At 32.0% G+C, this 18,426-nt stretch overlaps 1 protein-coding gene, 1 long non-coding RNA gene and 1 pseudogene across 2 annotated transcripts; 2 read left to right on the top strand and 1 right to left on the bottom strand.

Annotated features, from left to right (window-relative positions):
* The first annotated feature begins 1,993 nt into the window (after window positions 1-1,993).
* Window positions 1,994-4,339, top strand: LOC105963522 (uncharacterized). The gene is made up of 3 exons (XM_088827235.1): window positions 1,994-2,634; window positions 2,794-3,026; window positions 3,513-4,339. Exons 1-3 carry the CDS (start codon window positions 1,994-1,996, stop codon window positions 4,337-4,339), a joined length of 1,701 nt encoding a protein of 566 aa, XP_088683361.1.
* Window positions 4,340-10,526: 6,187 nt separating this feature from the next.
* Window positions 10,527-17,197, top strand: LOC105950691 (uncharacterized). The gene is made up of 2 exons (XR_016035094.1): window positions 10,527-10,886; window positions 16,112-17,197. It is a non-coding gene; the product is annotated as an uncharacterized LOC105950691 (long non-coding RNA).
* Window positions 14,713-15,695, bottom strand: LOC105962751 (uncharacterized; annotated as a pseudogene).
* Window positions 17,198-18,426: the final 1,229 nt, after the last annotated feature.

Genomic DNA, 18,426 nt, shown 5'->3' on the forward strand with positions numbered 1-18,426 from the left:
AAATAAATTATTTTAATTAATATTACTGTCTTAGCTGCTAAATTACTGTCTCCAATAGTAACTTAACTGTCTCAGACAGTAATATTAATAATATTTCTGTTCGGAAAAATTATATTCATAATATTACTGTCCCAAACAGTAATATTATTTTCTGAGACGGTAATTTAGTAGCCAAGACAGTAATATTAATTAAAATATTTTTTTCTAAGAAAAAAAATTCGAAAAAAAAAGTCAACGCCAGAGACCGCCGGCCGGAAAAAAAATTCAGAAAAAAGTCAACGCCGGAGACCGGCGGTCAACGCCGAAATCTGGACGGAAAAAAAAATTCTAAAAAAAATTATTTTCTGAAAAAAAAAAATCAAAAAATTATTATTTTGGGGGTTAATGTGATATATTTGTTTAAATCCGGGGTCATATGTAATATTAAGAAAGTTAGAGCATAATGGACGGAATTGATAAGAATTATATTGTGGAGGTTATTTTAGACTAAAGACATGGGGATGAGTTTATTTGAAAAACTGTTTTTTTTTTTTAGACCGATGTGCATTTAAGTTCCTTGTGATGGACCTTTTTGCCATTCGCCCTATATATATATGAGTATACGATAGGTATTAGTTATTTATATGATTTCCTTTTCCTTTCTATTTAGCATTTATTTATAAAGTGTTTTCTTACAATATTTAAATATTGATTACAGATGTTATTGGTTCGATTTTGTCGATAGGTTTATTGGCTCACCTAGCCGGTGGAACCAAACAGAACATTCCATTTGAACTTGAAGATATTAAGTAATTTAAAACTCACTGAAATATATTTTATAGATTTTACATGTGTTTTTCATATCAATCATCATTTTCTTTGACATGCAAGTGATTGTTTGTTAAGGGAAAACTTTGCTGACTACATACTTCAACGTATTCGGGATATTAGTGTAGGGCTGTATATTGTTGTAATACAATTTGCAACTACTGAGATTAATAATAGTATTAATTTGTTCAATATTTCTCTTATGTATTTGGTTTAATGAATGTGAAGGACATTTATTACATTTTATGACTATTCTTATGTTTTCTTAGGTGAAGTCCAGGTATCCAACCATTGGCATTCATCGCATGTGCTTATAAATGAGGATATTCCTGCAATTAACGAATTCAAATCGAGGTTATAATTTTATCTTTAAATAAATTAAATACTTTGTTTTTACATTTATTTCGTTCATTACGATTTATTAGCATGTAGTTTTTATTTTAGTTTCATTCGAAGTAAACCAAATAGTTGTCAAGTGATAAGTCAGATGTCATCGCAGTTTTCTTACTAGAAGGAAGATGATTTCATACGTAAGACTGTTAGAAAAAAATCGGACGAATTGAGTGACACAAATGAGGTAATAACAATGTATTTGCTACATTATTTATTCGTACACTTTCAATAAAATACAAATATAAACGATTTATCAAATCTGATTATAACTATATTTAACTAACTATTGCTTATTTTCTCAGTATAGGATTTCCAACTCTCTTCATCACCATCACATGCAATCCTCAATGGCCTGAAATACAAAGAGTGTTGAAAGATACAAATCTCAGGCCGGGGGATCGGCCAAACATTCTATGTGGTGTGTTCAAGATGAAGCTCGATAGTATGATGACATAAATTAAGAAATGACGTGTATTCGGACGTATTAGAGCATGTAAGTATTTAATTAGATCTCAATTTATAATTATACATTTACTACATTCATAGGAATTAGAGATATGCATCATATGTGAGTTTTAATATTTATTTATTCATTAACTAAATTAATGCATATTGTTTCATATCATTTGTTTACAGTTCCTCTCCAGATGTGTGGACTATTGAATTTCAGAAACGAGGTCCACCGCATGCACATATTTTGTTGTGGTTGCATAATGATGACAAGCCCAAGACCCCATAAGAAATTGACAAGATTATATGTGTTGAAATTCCTGACGAAGAAACCGACAAAAAGATGTACCAGTTGGTGGAGAAGTATATGATACATGGACCGTGCGGTCAGGCGAATTTGAAATCTCCCTGTATGAAGGATCGAGTTTGCAGGAAGCGATTTCCAAAGCCATTTGTGCAGCGAACTGGGTCAGATACATATGGTTATACTGTGTACAGGAGAATAGAAGATGGCATAACGGTTATGAAGAAGAAGACTACTCTTGATAATGGTTTTGTAGTTCCGTATAATTGGGTATTATTGAGTAAATACAGATCTCACATTAATATAGAGCTATGCAACCAAAACATGTCAATCAAATACATCTTCAAATACGTCAACAAGGGTCATAATCGAGTTACAGTGGCATTTTACGAAAGACGCAATATAGATGGTTGTGCTGAGATTCGTGACGAGATAAAGATGTACTACGACTGCAGATATCTTTCGGCACGTGAGGCAATGTGGAGGTTGTTTAATTTAGATATTCATTACAGAGATCCATCTATAATTAGGCTAAATTTTTATCTCCTAGATCATCAGTCGCTTGTCTTCAATGAAAACAAGTCATTACAAAGTGTTCTGGATAGACAATCTGCCAAACAAACAATGTTCTTAGCGTGTTTTGAGGTAAACAAAAGTTATCCACATGCCAGGGACTTGAGGTACGGAGATTTTCCACAACAGTTTGTGTATAAGGAGGATTCTTGCACTTGGGCACCAAGAAAAAAATGGATTTTCTATTGGTAGGATTGCAAATGTTCCCCCTGCAAAGGGGGAAGACTATTACCTTAGGTTGCTACTTAACATTCAGAGGGGTGCAGGTGTTACGAGGACATCAGAAAAGTTGCTGACTACGTTTACCCTACGTTCAGGGATGCGTGTTATGTGTTGGGTTTGTTAGACGACGACAAAGAATACATGGATGCGATAAGTGAAGTGAATGCTTGGGCATATAGGGATTATATAAAGAGGTTATTTGCGGTTATGCTGTTTTCCAGTAGCTTAAGTCGGCCCGAACATGTTTGGCAAAGTTGTTGTTCGGGTTTGGCGGAGGGTATTGCTTACTGAGAACAATGGCTTCATAATAATCCAGGTATGGCAATTTGTATATAATAGAATTAGATTTTAAATATTACTCACTTTTTTAATAAGCTCTTTAAGTTCTGAACTAAATGCATATAATGTATCAAATTTTTGTGCAAATTTATCTATATCGGATGAAAGCTTGATGAACTATACTCTCACTAAAGTAGAGAAAATATTGCAAAGTAATGGTAAAAGTCTACGTAATTACGTGCCCATGCCATTTCCAATTGAATTCGCGGTGGAGAACACAATAAACATATTGGTCTTAGATGAACTGGATTACGACGGTTTGAAATGGGTAAAGAACTTCAACGGTGTCTTGCCTCAATTACAGACGAGCAAACAAAGGTTTATGATGTAGGATGTTGTATCTAATGATCGTGGTGGAATGTTCTTTCTATATGGTCATGGTGGAATGGAAAAATATTTCTCTGGAAAACTCTTTCGGCTACAGTCCGTTCCAAGGGAGAGATTGTAATTAATGTTGCATCGAGTGGTATATCATCGTTATTGCTCATCGGTGGAAGAACAACTCATTTTCGATTTCGACTTCCCATAACTGTATACGAGACTTCCACCTACAACATAACGCAACAAAGTCCACAGGTGGAGTTGATGATTAGGGCTAAGCTTATTATGTGGAACGAGGCTCCTATGATGCATATGAACTGTTTTGAAGCGCTTGACAAGACAATGAAGTCAATATTACAGGTAGACAAACCGTTTGGAGGTAAGGTGGTTGTTCTTGGAGGAGATGTTAGGCATATTTTACCAATCGTACTGAAAGCATCAAGGCAGGACATAGTACATGCTACGGTAAACTCCTCTCCGTTGTGGCATTTCTGTCGTGTCATGAAGTTGAGTAAGAACATGAGATTGAAGTCATGTTCTTCTCCATCTAATGTGGACGAGGTAATAGAATTTGGGGACTGGATACTGAAGGTTGGTAATGGGAATGTTAGGGAACAATATGATGGTGAAGCTTCGCTAGAGATTCCCGAGGACATGTTGATTGGTAATTCAGAAGATCTATTTAGAGACCTACTGAACTTCGTCTATCCTGATTTGTTGAGTAACATGTATGATCCAGATTATTTTCAAGAGAGGGCAATTCTTGCACCAACTAATGAACGCGTCGAGTCTGTGAACGATCACTTGATGTCTCTCCTTCCAGGTGAGGAGAAGGTGTACCTGAGCTCAGATAGTATGTGTAGGGACGAGCGAACAACGGATCGGAGGATAATGCAAAAATCTATTCGACTGAATTTCTCAACACAATAAGTTGCTCGGGGGTTCCTTCTCATGTATTGAAGTCCAAGGTCGATGCACCAGTTATGTTAATAAGAAACATCAATCAAGCAGAGGATTCTGCAACGGGACCAGACTTCAAATTATTATAATCGGCATTCACGTTTTGCATTGTAAACTTCTTTCCGGCAAAAATATCGGTGACAATGTGTTCATTCCTCAGATGACTTTAATATCATCTAACTTCGAATTGTCAATTAAATTTCAGAGAAGACAGTTTTCGTTGATTGTTTCTTTTGCAATGACCATCAACAAAAGTCAATGCCAAAATCTTTCGCATGTTGGTTTGTATCTTCCTCGGCCTGTCTTCAGCTATGATCAACTATATATTGCATTGTCCAGAGTTAAGAGCAGAGGTGGCATTAAGATAGTCATCAAGTGGGATTCGGACGAACTCACCGATGTTACTAGAAATGCCGTCTACAAGGAAGTATTTCATCGAATTTGAAGGTTGAAAATATTTTTATATTTATGAGTTCTTCACGTAATATGCCTTAGTTTTTATTTTTTTTTAACATTTTACTCTTTGGCAGGTTTATCTTTCCTATATGTTTTCCCCCGTGCGGTGTTATTTTCAGTCCTGTCCCTAGGATGCTCAGTGCAAATCTTATTATCTTTAAGATTTATGTTTGTCGATATACTAATATTTAATATTATTGTTATATTGTAACTATGAAGAACATGATACTTAATTACTTATAACATATTTTTAATATTGTTGGTCAATAACGTTTTGTACTTAAATTAATGAGCGTAATAATTGATATCTATGTAAATTTGTTTTACAAACATGTATTTCCAGTGGAAAATATGCCGCTCCGTGCATCGCACGGGTGAATACTAGTTGGATCAGAATGTGAATGAACGAGATTTCAAGACTTAGAATAGTTGGACTCATTTTTATGAAAATGAAAGACTCGGTTTCAATTCAATTTGCACCCATAACGAACATAACAGTTAAAGGGATCAACGGAAGAAAAATTATCGCTCTGCTCGACTCATGCCCAAAAAAAGGTAATGACCAAAAAAAGTTAAGACATTGAATATGTCCGATATTGTAAACTTTATGCAACATGTTTCAGAAAAAAATTAATGACTTCTTCCTATCCATCTTTATGGTGCTTCATTGATTGAACATCGAACAACATATATTAAAGACGATCAACTCAAACTCAAGGGTTTTATGTTGTTCGTTAGGTGTTGTTGAAATGCGCAGCGTGGGAGAGGTGTTGGAGAATGGGGAGGAGTTCTATCAAATAGGGGTGGTGTTGAAATATTTTGGACAAGTTGAATAATTCGATGAATGCACGGGCGGAAGATTTACCATAAAGTTTTACAAATTTTGGATGAATAACCAATTTTTATGATTTTTTGAAGTATCACCGATGAATTGAATTGTAATTTTTTTCTCTATAAGCTAACTACTAAAAACAAAAAACAATTGTTTAAACAAAATAAATAGGCTTCTACAGTTCTATTTTTGGATGAATGATTTCATAGAAATTAATTTTATAAATTAAGACGATCAATTTGTCTGATTATCATATTTGATTTTTATTTTTTTGTAATATTTTATAGTTATTTTTTATGTTAACATTGGAATGTTTATTGTTAAGACATTATTTACTTTGACACGTTTAGTAATCTATATAATATATAAAAGTTGAATTGCATAGCTAATTGATTGACATTTGGCAATTACAATTGATGACATGTAATCAATTTCATCCCAAGTGGCGAATTGATTGGTGGAAATAAATCATCAAAAAACATGTCATCATTTTCCAAAATTAGAGGTAATTAAATATATTTAATTATTTTATTAATATATTTATATCCTACCATTTATAAAATGCTCTAAATATATCAACTTTCTTAGAAACCCTAAATAAATTTATTTTTTTTATTTCATTTTATAATTAATTTAATTTGAATTTAGTCAAATTCGATTTAAAATCTTCCCTTATTATAATTGCATGATTGGTGGCGTTACGAATTTTTTTAATTTTAATTCATAAAATTGGATTTATATTAAAAAAAAATATTGCAGAATAAATTATTTGATATTATACATTTTACATGAGCATGACAAGAGAATATGTATTTTTTTTACTAATTTAATATTATATATTAATATTATCTGTAAAAAAGAAAGATACATGTTTGAATTTACTATCTTGCGAAAATTGACACTATTTGTTATGCCATGTGTAGAGTAATGTACTCCCAATTATGTACCATATTGAAAATTATACTACATGAGTTTCATTTTATTATTTAAATAACTATTTTTTCTTCACTGAATCCAGTGGCAATAAATTTTACGATTGTTTTAACCTTTTAAATTATATACTAATTAAAATACAAATTTTATCATGATTATACTAATATATTGAATAACCTAAGTGAAGCTTAATCAAATCATAAAAAAACGAATTGATTTTATATATTTCAAAATATAATAATATATATCTATATAATATATACAAGTTGAATTCCATAGCTAATTGATTGACATTTGGCAATTTTAATTGATGACATGTCCTCAATTTCATCCCAAGTGGCGAATTGATTGATCGAAATAAATCATAGAAAAACATGTCATCGTTTTCCAAAATTAAAGGTAATTAAATATATTTAATTATTTTATTAATATATTTATATCCTACCATTTATAAAATGCTCTTAATATATCAACTTTCTTGGAAACCCTAAATAAATTATTTTTGAATTTAATTTTATAATTAATTTAATTTGAATTTAGTTAAATTCGATTTAAAATCTCCTCTTATTATAATTGCATGATTGGTGGTGTTACGAATTTTTATAATTTTAATTCATAAACTTGGATTTATATTAAAAATAATATTTCAGAATAAATTATTAGATATTATACATTTTACATACATGAACATGACTAGAGAATATGCATTTTTTAATAATTTAATATTAAATATTAATATTATCTGTAAAAAAGAAAGATACGTGTTTGAATTTACTATCTTGCGAAAATTGACACTATTTGTTATGCCATGTGTCGAGTAATGTACTCCCAATTATTTACCAAATTGAAAATTATACTACATGAATTTCATGTTATAGTTTAAATAATTATTTTTTCTTCACTGAATCCAGTGACACTCAATTTTACGATTGATTTAACTTTTTAAATTATATACTAATTACAATACAAATTTTATCATGATTATACTAATAAATTGAATAACCTGAGTTATGTTTAATCAATTGATAAAAAAACGAATTGATTTTATATATTTCAAAATATAATAATTCTCTTTGGTATTAAATTCATTTATCCACTTTATTTAATGGCTAACATTAAGAATATCAATTGTTTTGTTTAAAATGTATAATGGTCGTATATACTATATATTGTATTCCACTAATAAGTATTTCATTATAACTCTAATAAATATAGTTAAATATCTAGAGCAACACTAACCCAAAAGTATCAAAATGAGTTTGCAAGTATTTATGTGCTATTTAATATTTTATTTTGATATTTATCTAAATGTATTTGCTCCAACCATAGGTATTAAATAGTTGTTAATTAAATATATCTAATTGCCATATGTTATTTTCTAAATGGACACTAAGATGGACAAATATTTCCGATCAGAATTTCAAAAAATATATTGAATTCTTGGAAATCAGAATATTAGGTGTGAAATTCAACTTTTATATATTATATAGATACTAATTCCAAGAATATTAATTCTAATCCTAATTCTAATTCTAATACTAATCACATTCCTAATTCTGATTTTGCATCAATGTTTTTGCAATTATCTATTATTTTGTATCAAAAATAATTCTATTCAATCTCGTAACTTTTATATCAAATTCCTTATTGGTGGTATCTGAAACATCAAGAAACACATATTAAATATATTAGAAATTAATATTTAATTATATTATTAAACTAACATTAAAATTATTAAAAATAATTTAAGGGTATAAGCAAACGTTAAGACGTGAAAAGAACGTAGGATAAATTACGAAAATTCTCATGGAGCTTACACCCCACTTATCGGTAATTACCAAAATCCCCCAGATGTTTGTTTATGTCTTACACGGCCCCCCTATGGTGTGATTTTTTACGGAATCTTTCTTATTCAATGTAATATCCAAAAAATTGTTGATTCTACCGTTGCAGACGTGACATTTCTTTTATCTTACTTTTTAAATACAAAAATTACCCTCAGGGGAGGTAATAATAATACTAAAAAGTTGTGAGGATGTTATTTATTTATAATTTTTTTTTTTGAGTAAGTGAAGATGTTATTTAAGAAGAATAAATATTTCGTGTAAAGTCCCCCTCAGGGTAATTTTTGTCTTTAAAAAGTACCATAAACTAATGTCGTGTGGAGGGTAGAATCTGCATTTTTCGGGGAATATTCCACGTAATAAAAAAAATTCCGTGAAAAATCATACCGTAAGGGGGTCGATGTAAGACGGAAACAAACATTAGGAAAATTTTGGTAATTAGGAATATGATATTAAATTATCAAAAAAAGATAAACATATTCTTTGGTCATGTTCATGTAAAATGTATAATATCAAATGATTTATTTTGCAATATTTTTTTATATAAATCCAAGGTTATGAATTAAAATACAAAATTTTCGTAACACCATCAATCATACAATTATAATAAGTGAAGATTTTAAATTGAATTTAGATAAATTTAAATTAAATTAATTAGTATTAAAATTAAATTTAAAAAAATAAAACTATTTAGAGTTTCCAAGAAAATTGATATATTTATAGCATTTTATAAATGGTATGATATAAATATATAATAAAATAATTTAATATTTTTTTTTATTTTGGAAAATGGTGACATGTTTTTTGATGATTTATTTTCACCAATCAATTTGTCACATGAGATGAAATTGAATACATATCACCAATTGAAATTGACAAATGTCAATCAATTAGGTGTGGAATTCAACTTGTATATATTATATAGATATATAGATTATATAGATACTAATTCCAAAAATATTAATTATAATCCTAATTATAATGCTAATACTAATCACAATCCTAATTCTGATTTTGCATCAATGTTTTTGCAATTATCTAATATTTTGTATCAAAAATAATTCTATTCAACCTCGTAACTTTTATATCAAATTCCTTATGTGTGGTAACTGAAACATCAAGAAACACATATTAAATATATTAGAAATTAATATTTAATTATATTATTAAACTGACATTAAAATTATTAAAAATAATTTAAGGGTATAAGCAAACGTTAAGACGTGAAAAGAACGTAGGATAAATTACGAAAATTCTCATGAAGCTTAGGCTAAATTGCGGAAAGCACCCCACTTATCGGTAATATTTACCGTAAATATTTACAAAGATTGAAAGAATAGCTATTTTTTATGATTTCTCTTTTAAGTTTCTTTGGATGCTTCTAATTTATTAATGGTTATATTATAATTTTCTCTCTATAACTAAAACAGCAAACTATTTAAAACAAATATTTAGACCGAGTAATTTAGACATATAAATATGATTGTTGCGTCTAAAATTCTCTATTATTGGATGAAAGTTTTGAGAGAGATCGATTTTATAATTTAAAAAAGTTAAATTCTCTAGTTATCTTAAGTTGGGTTTTTTGATTATGATATTCGGAAGAACGATTCAATTGCACATACATCGGTTGCTTATGATTTTTCACTAAATATTTTAAAACAATGATTTTGAAATGTAAAGGAGCGTAGTGAACAAATTTAATTTTTTTCATGAATGAATTAAGAGAAATTAATTATTTAAGTTAAGAGATGTGAATATTTGTGTCGTATATATTCTTTTTTAATGAAGTATATCCAGTTGAATACCTTATTGTGCTCATTATCCAAAACTATTTAAAATTTAACGAATTACTTTTCAAATAAATATTTAATTTACCTACTTACAAATTTGTCCATAAATAAGAGTTTGACATATCAAATTTTTCTGTGCAATATCCATATTTTTTTTAATTTGGTCACGGCTTTATGCAATATCTGCCTTTATCCAAAATATTATCTTCATTTACGTTATTCTTTTTAATTCGTTCACTCCATACGTGTATTTCTAAAATACATACTTACTAGTATGATCTAGTAGGACACTAGCAAATTGAAGATTTAATGAATGAACCCAGTAAAAATACACCGTACACACATCGTACTTTATATAAATTACTCAATTACTCTTATAAATTCAAATCAATAAATTAAAATATATTTTAACAAAATTACAAAATTACAAAACAAAACCTCACAGATTTCTTTCCCAAACCAAAATCTGTTTAGGTCGACAATTTTTTTCCAGGCGAGTTCATCCTTAAGCTTCTCCAACCTCACACCAGGGCATAGCGGATGCTCCCTAGAGGCTCTGTTAAGCAACGCAATCGGACGGATTGCTGCAAATTCCTAATCTCGCAAGTAATTTCTATTTTTCCGACATAGTGATTATTGAATGGGATCATTGGCTCAAGGTATTATAGTTTTGATTTAATATCGTGAATTTGATAATATTTATGTTTGATTGTGAATTTGTGATTAGTCTTATACCGTTGATTTTTTTTTTGCTCTAGCTTTGTATCCATGTCATTATTCGCTGGTACTTTTATATATGTGATTTATTTTTTCCTTTTTTCTGCGTAATTGTGGGGGAGGGTGGGGGGTTATGTTAGAACCCTAATCTAGGGTTCATATCAAAGAAGAAATCAAAGAAGGGAGAAGAAGAAGAATTATTATTGAAGAAGAGAGGAAAAAGTGTTTTACAACGGTAACAAAATCAGCTTTAAATAGCTGTTACAATAACTACCTAAAAGTGCTAAAAGAAAGGAAAAACTAATAAAAACGTAATAGCTAAACACGTTTTATTAACAACAGAAATATGAAGTGATAAATGCTATACAGAAATTACTAAACAGCTTATATAACAACTACATATCCAATATCCCCCCTCAAGATGGACTTGAGCAAGCATAAATGTTGAGAAAAGCCATCTTGGACAACAAGTGTGTAAAAGCAGGAAGAGGCAATGCTTTAGTAAGAGATCTGCAAGCTGATCACAACTTTTAACAAGCATGAGTCTGAACTTCTTCTGTTTAACCTGCTGCCTGACAAAATGACAATCAATTTCTATGTGCTTAGTCCTTTCATGAAATGTTGGATTAGAGGCAATATGAACAGTAGCTAAATTGTCACAAAAGAGCAAAGTGGATGGGGAAACAGCCTGAAAATCACATAACAGCTGGAGAACCCAAACCAATTCACTAGCTGTGGTAGCTAGAGCTCTGTATTCTGCCTCTGCAGAAGATCTTGAAACAGTAACCTGTTTCTTGGACTTCCAAGAGATCAAAGAGTCACCCAAAAAAATACAAAATCCAGTAGTAGACTTTCTGGTATCAAGACAAGATCCCCAATCAGCATCTGAAAAACCTTTGATAATAAGATCTGAAGTAGATGAGTAAAATAAACCTTGACCCGGAGCTGCTTTAAGATATCTTAAGAGATGATGAACAGCTTGCATATGTGAAGTACGAGGAGCAGAAACAAATTGACTAAGCTTATGAACGGTATAAGCAATGTCTGGCCTAGTAATGGTAAGATACAAAAGCCTGCCAATGAGCCTTCTATAAGCTGAAGAATCTGGCAGTAATTCACCATCTTCAGAAGAAAGTTTCAATTTAGGATCCATGGGCAAAGTAACTGGCTTACAATTTGTATATTTAGTATCAGCAAGAAGAGTGAGAGCATACTGCCTCTGGGAAATAGAAATACCAGAATGAGACCGGGCAATTTCAATACCCAAAAAATACTTCATAGGACCAAGATCTTTGAGCTTAAACTTAGTACTCAAAACTTGCTTAAAACCTGAAATATTAGCAGAACTAGGACCAGCAATAACCATGTCATCAACATAAAGTAACAAGACAATAAAAGAAGAACCATGACCTCTAGTAAACAGAGAATAATCATTTTGAGATTGAGTAAAACCAAGACCCAAAATAACCTCAGTGAACTTTGCATTCCATTGTCTGGAAGCTTGCTTGAGTCCATACAAAGACTTGTGTAATTTACAAACTAAAGGAGAAGAAGAACCTGGGGATATAGTGGACTGAGAATACCCCAAAGGCAAATCCATGTAGACTTCTTCATGCAAATCTCCATTAAGAAAAGCATTATTAACATCCAGCTGATGCAGTTCCCAACCATGAACAGCAGCTAAAGCAAGCAAAACCTTAACAGAAACAAGCTTACCAACAGGTGACAAAGTATCAATATAATCCACACCTTCTTGTTCAGTAAAACCTCGACCTACCAACCTAGCTTTATACCTGTCAATAGAACCATCTTGCTTTCTCTTGAGTTTATATACCCATTTACAACTTATAGCATGTTTATCAGGAGGCAAAGTAACAACAGACCAAGTGTGATTGGCCTCAAGAGCATCAAGCTCTTCTTGCATAGCACTAACCCATTGAGGGTGCTGAGCAGCTTGTTTATAAGTATGAGGTTCAGAATCATGACCAAGATTAAGAACAAAATGTCTATAATCACTAGATAACTTATCATAGGACAAAACAGAAGCAATAGGATAATGAGACTTATGCAACCCAAAACAAGCATAATCAGTTAAGTAAGAAGGAGGCTTAATCTGCCTACCAGACCTTCTAGGCTGAGAAGTAGAAGGAGAAGGCACAGGATCTACATAAGGCTCAGTGGGCACAACAGATAGAGGAATAGACTGAGAAAGAGGAACAACAGGTTGGGAATCAAACATAGACTCAGTGGAAGAAGGAGGAATGGTGGCAAAAGGAAACTGATCCTCATGAAATATCACATCCCTAGAAAAAAACACTTCCCTACTGTGAATATCCAAGAGTTTATACCCTTTAACACCAGTAGGATACCAAATAAAAACACAAGACCTTGCTCTAGGCTGAAATTTATCTCTAGCAGCAGCCAAGGTGGAAGCAAAGGAAAGACAATCAAAAACCTTAAGACTAGAATAATCAAAAGGAGACTGAGGATAAAGAATACTGTAGGGAGAAACATTGTGCAAAACTTTAGAAGGGATACGATTAATAAGATAAACAGCAGTACTAACACAATCACTCCAGTATTCAACATGAATTTTTGACTCAAAAAAGAAAGAACGAGCCACATTCAAAATGTGTTGATGTTTTCTATCAACAATAGCATTCTGTTGAGGAGTTTGCACACAAGAAAACTAATGTAAAATGCCTAGATGAGCAAACAAATTATTAAAAGATAACTCTGGAGCATTATCAGAACGAAAAACTTTAATGGTCTTACCAAATTGAGTTTGAACCATAGAAATAAAACGAGGAATCACAACTAAAGCATCAGATTTAGAGTGAACCAAATGAACCCATGTATACCTGGAACAATCATCTACTATAGTAATGAAATATTTGAAGCCATTATAAGAGAGAACTTAATAAGGACCCCAAATGTCACAATGAATGAGATCAAAAGCATGAGCAGCAACATGATTATGAGAAGGAAAAGAAAGTCTCTTTTGTTTAGCAACAGGACAAACATGACAACAACTGTCTTTAGGAGCAGCAAAACCAGAAGAATCTGGAAGAAAAGTTTTCAAAAAACCCAATTTTTGAAAGGCATATGACCTAGCCTCTTATGCCAAACAGTGGCAGAGACTTGATTACAAAAAAACACAGAATTACAAGAAGATATGGAAAGAGGTGGCAGAAAAGGAGGTGAATCCAAAACATAAAGCTCCTCAACTTTTCTACCCCTGCCAATCATCTTGAAGAACTTGTCCTGTATGATAAATGTAGAGAAACCAATAAAAAACTGATTGTTTTGAAGAAAAGCACTCACAGAAATGAGATTAAATTTGAACTGAGGAACATAAAAAACCCCAGTAAGAAAAATCTCCTTAGACAAACGAACATCACCCACAAAGGAAACAATTAAAACAGAAGAATCAGGCAAAAGAACCCAGGAATTTCGAACAGATCTGAGATTAATAAACAACTGTTTATCATGACAAATATGTTTAGAAGCACCTGAATCTAAAATCCAATCAGTAGAGGATAAAGAAGGAGCACCAGATAAAGCACAAGTACCTGTCACACAAGAAACCGTAGCTGTATCAGCTCCATGAGCAGAAGATTGTGGCTGAGCAGAAGCAGCAGACTGTTGCTGTTGAGCAGCCATGTGTGATGAAAACATAGACATAAACTGCTGACACTGAGAGGGAATCATGGACTGAAGATAACCATCCACATGTTGAGAGCTTACACCTGAATCTGAAGAATGAGAATCCAAAGAATCAAAACCAGAAACCTGATTAGCATGAGAAGAAAAACGAGATTTTTGTGGCTTATAAGATGGAGGATATCCATGAAGTTTATAACACTTCTCCACATTGTGGCCCTGCATATTGCAATGTGTGCAGAAACTCCGTTCTTTCTTCTTTAAACCAGTATTGTAGAACTGATTATTAATGGACCGCTTAAACCCCTCATTCTTGACAGAAAAAACAGAACCAGAAGACTCAACATGTGAAGAAACAACTGATCTCTGACGTTCTTCTTGAGAAACGAAGGCAAACACCTTAGATATGGGAGGAAGCGGATCCATGAGCAAGATTTGACCACGAGTAGAAGCTAGACTTTCATTCAACCCCATAAGGAAACTCATGACATACTCTTGATTATAATGAGCCTGTAATTTTTCAAAACCACCACAATCACATTTTCCACAAGAACAACACGGCCTATAATTCGCCAATTCATCCCAAATCCAATTGACTTTAGTGAAATATACATTCACTGATTGACTGCCTTGGGTAAGATTCGCCAAATCACGACGCAATTGAAAAATGCGAGGACCATTTGTCTGTGAAAACCTAGTTTTCAGATCATCCCAAATTTCTTTCGACGAATTTGAATACATAATGCTACCTTGAATATCCTTGGAAACCGAATTGATAATCAAAGACATAACAATATTATTATTCCGAATCCAAGCATTTCGCATAACCAACTCATCAGCAGCAGGCTCAGAAATCGTGCCATCAATGAAACCAATTTTGTTCTTCACCGTTAATGAAATAGTCATAGCTCGCGACCACGAAGCATAATTGTCTTCAGTTAAGAGCTACGAAACCAGAATCAAATTTGGACCATCAGACGGATGAAGAAACATCGGATGCGAAACATCATCCAACGGAGAACGAGCTGGCGGCGCCATGAATTATAAACACCAGAAACAACAATCGAGATGATAGAAGATAATCGCGCGGAAACGAGAAGAAAAACGATCGATTGACTGGAAAAGACGATCGAATCAATGAAAAACTGATACCATGTTAGAACCCTAATCTAGGGTTCATATCAAAGAAGAAATCAAAGAAGGGAGAAGAAGAAGAATTATTATTGAAGAAGAGAGGAAAAAGTGTTTTACAACGGTAACAAAATCAGCTTTAAATAGCTGTTACAATAACTACCTAAAAGTGCTAAAAGAAAGGAAAAACTAATAAAAACGTAATAGCTAAACACGTTTTATTAACAACAGAAATATGAAGTGATAAATGCTATACAGAAATTACTAAACAACTTATATAACAACTACATATCCAATAGGTCATCCTCTGAAGATTACCAGGGATCCTATAGATTGAAGGCTCTTTTATTTTGCCAACCTTGTTATGTTTCAGGTTGACAGCCTAAGAAATTAAATAATCTATTAATTCAAGCATTTGAAGAATAGAAAAAATAATAAGTTGAAGAAAATAATAATCTATCCCCACTAAAGAAATAGATCACCTTCAGATGATGACCTCTTTCATGGAAGATTCATTTGCTAAGTTCGGTAACAAATTGCTCATTGCCCGATTTTTCGTATATGTGCACACATTTAATATTACTCTGAGCTACTAAAAGCATAATATCCTTTCCTTGTAAATGAAAAAACAAACAGGAAACAACAATTTAGTTTAATAAATGGAATGCGTGCTAAATGACATTTAATGGAATGTGTCGTATATACCCACTCACTTATCAGACTCCCAATCTTCTGCACTCCTGATCTGAACAACCTTGTGAAGAAAACAAACAAGCACTAGGGTAAGAAATGATTTGGTGAGTTTCAATCTATATGCAACTAATTGATTATTTCTCTCTTATTTCATATGCATGCACTTATATGTTGAAACAACACTTTCACTCTTGTAAAAAAGTAAATTTATAGAATTTGTAGTTCATTTTGTCTTTTATGGTCCTTTCTTTGTTTCATTTTAATTTCCTTTCGAATTGGTTTATATTTATTTTTAATTTATTTGTCATGAAACTATGAAAGAGGATTAATTTACAGATGAAGAATTGAAGGGATTCTGGTGAGCATGGTAGCAACTCCCTCAGTCGCCTGCCGGCCCGAGTCAAAAGATCATATAGAAGATCAGTATGCAGTGCCAACATCTTACCTCCATCTTCACACGATTTCGGTTTTAAGCATCCCGTGAATTCTTCAAAGCAAGTTACAGAATGGTTCCATTTGATGATTCTAAATTGCGAGGCGTAATGGGGAAATCGTGTTTGAAAAAGGGAATATAATGGAGATTTGAGGGGTTTCTTAATCGCCAATTTTTGCTGCCTTTTTCTTGAGTTTGATAAATTCATTTTCTAGTGTTGATGTTGCACATTTTGTTGTGTATGAATCATTTTATTGGTTGGTATTTTGAAATTTCGAAATGTATTGGTGTCAACATGGCCTTCTTCCTTGAGATAGAAATTACTTTTCTTGTTATCTTGTTATACATAAATGGTAGACTGTGAGGCAGAAACACTCTAAGAAGAGATTTGTTTTGGTTTATTCGAGTCTTGTAAATATTGTTTCTTGTCTTCCTAAAGTTCAAGAACAACATAAAAATCATTAACATGTATATTCTCTACTGATAACGAGAAGGATGTCGAAATGGTTTTGTTTTTGACTTATGTACATTTTGGATTTAAATAACGAATGGAACCCTCATATAAACTCCATGTACATTTGTTTACATTTATATTGCTTGCATTTTGCAATATAATATATGTCGAAATGGTTTAGTTCCTGGCTTATGTACATTTGGATCTAAATAAATAATAGAACTCTCTAATAAAATCCATGGGATTTGTTACATTTATATTGTTTGCAATATAATATATGACGTCTACCTGATTTATTATTTAATAATTTGCAGGGTGCATTTAGAAAGATACAAAATTTCGCTGAATATTCCTTAGATTGTTAGTTTATTGAAATCTATTTGTAGCTTCAGTTCAAAGAGAAACGCTATTTTAATTAATATGTCCGAGATTTTTTTCAATCTTTACACATTGAACAAATTTTAGAAAAGAGACGTCATTATGCAAGAACAATGGATTACTATCACGAAATAAAAGCACATAAATTCTATCATCTTCATTTCCAATCCCCAGATATGTATTGAGTGTGTATAAACTTTTAAAGAGGCAACAAATGACTTTGGAGATGAAGAATTACACAGAAAAAAATCACACTTCAAACTGATGTGTTTACAATATTTCCAACCACCTGGTTTACAAGCTCAGGATCTAATCTAGTTCATCAACAAGATTACACATATCCCTTATGAACAAAACCATGTGTATCAAGTTTAGACAAAGCGCCCAATAGGCCAATACTAGTCCGAAATAATCTACTTATGGCGTGCGTGTATAACTCTATTTAGTATAAATAATTGTAGGAAAGCACAATCGGTTTCCTCTCCCGTCAGCACAGCTTTCCCAATCAAGAACGCTAGCAACGGAACTGACCTTGAGTATTGTAGTAATAATCTGCCTCTCGTTTTACCTCTTGGAGTACCTCTGGCCATCATCTACTATCTTGCACACCTATTTAACCAAGAATTTGTTTACTCTTTAGTTTCTTTACAAAACGAATAGTCACAAGTTGACGGAGAAGCCACAGTCAACTCGGACAACTAGCATGAAGGTGTTCAAAACAATTCCTGTA

The sequence above is a fragment of the Erythranthe guttata genome, chromosome 12, assembly GCF_056151865.1.
Source record: "Erythranthe guttata isolate IM_541 chromosome 12, IM_541, whole genome shotgun sequence".
Lineage (NCBI taxonomy): Eukaryota > Viridiplantae > Streptophyta > Magnoliopsida > Lamiales > Phrymaceae > Erythranthe > Erythranthe guttata.

What these genes read in the sequence shown, in the direction of transcription:
- LOC105963522 (XM_088827235.1), top strand. Translation starts at nt 1,994, where the DNA reads ATGTACCAGTTGGTGGAGAAGTATATGATACATGGACCGTGCGGTCAG. An exon ending in CCACATGCCAGGGACTTGAG is followed by an intron (nt 2,635 to 2,793) that starts GTACGGAGATTT and finishes AGAGGGGTGCAG; the next exon opens with GTGTTACGAGGACATCAGAA. An exon ending in TTGTTCGGGTTTGGCGGAGG is followed by an intron (nt 3,027 to 3,512) that starts GTATTGCTTACT and finishes TTTCGGCTACAG; the next exon opens with TCCGTTCCAAGGGAGAGATT.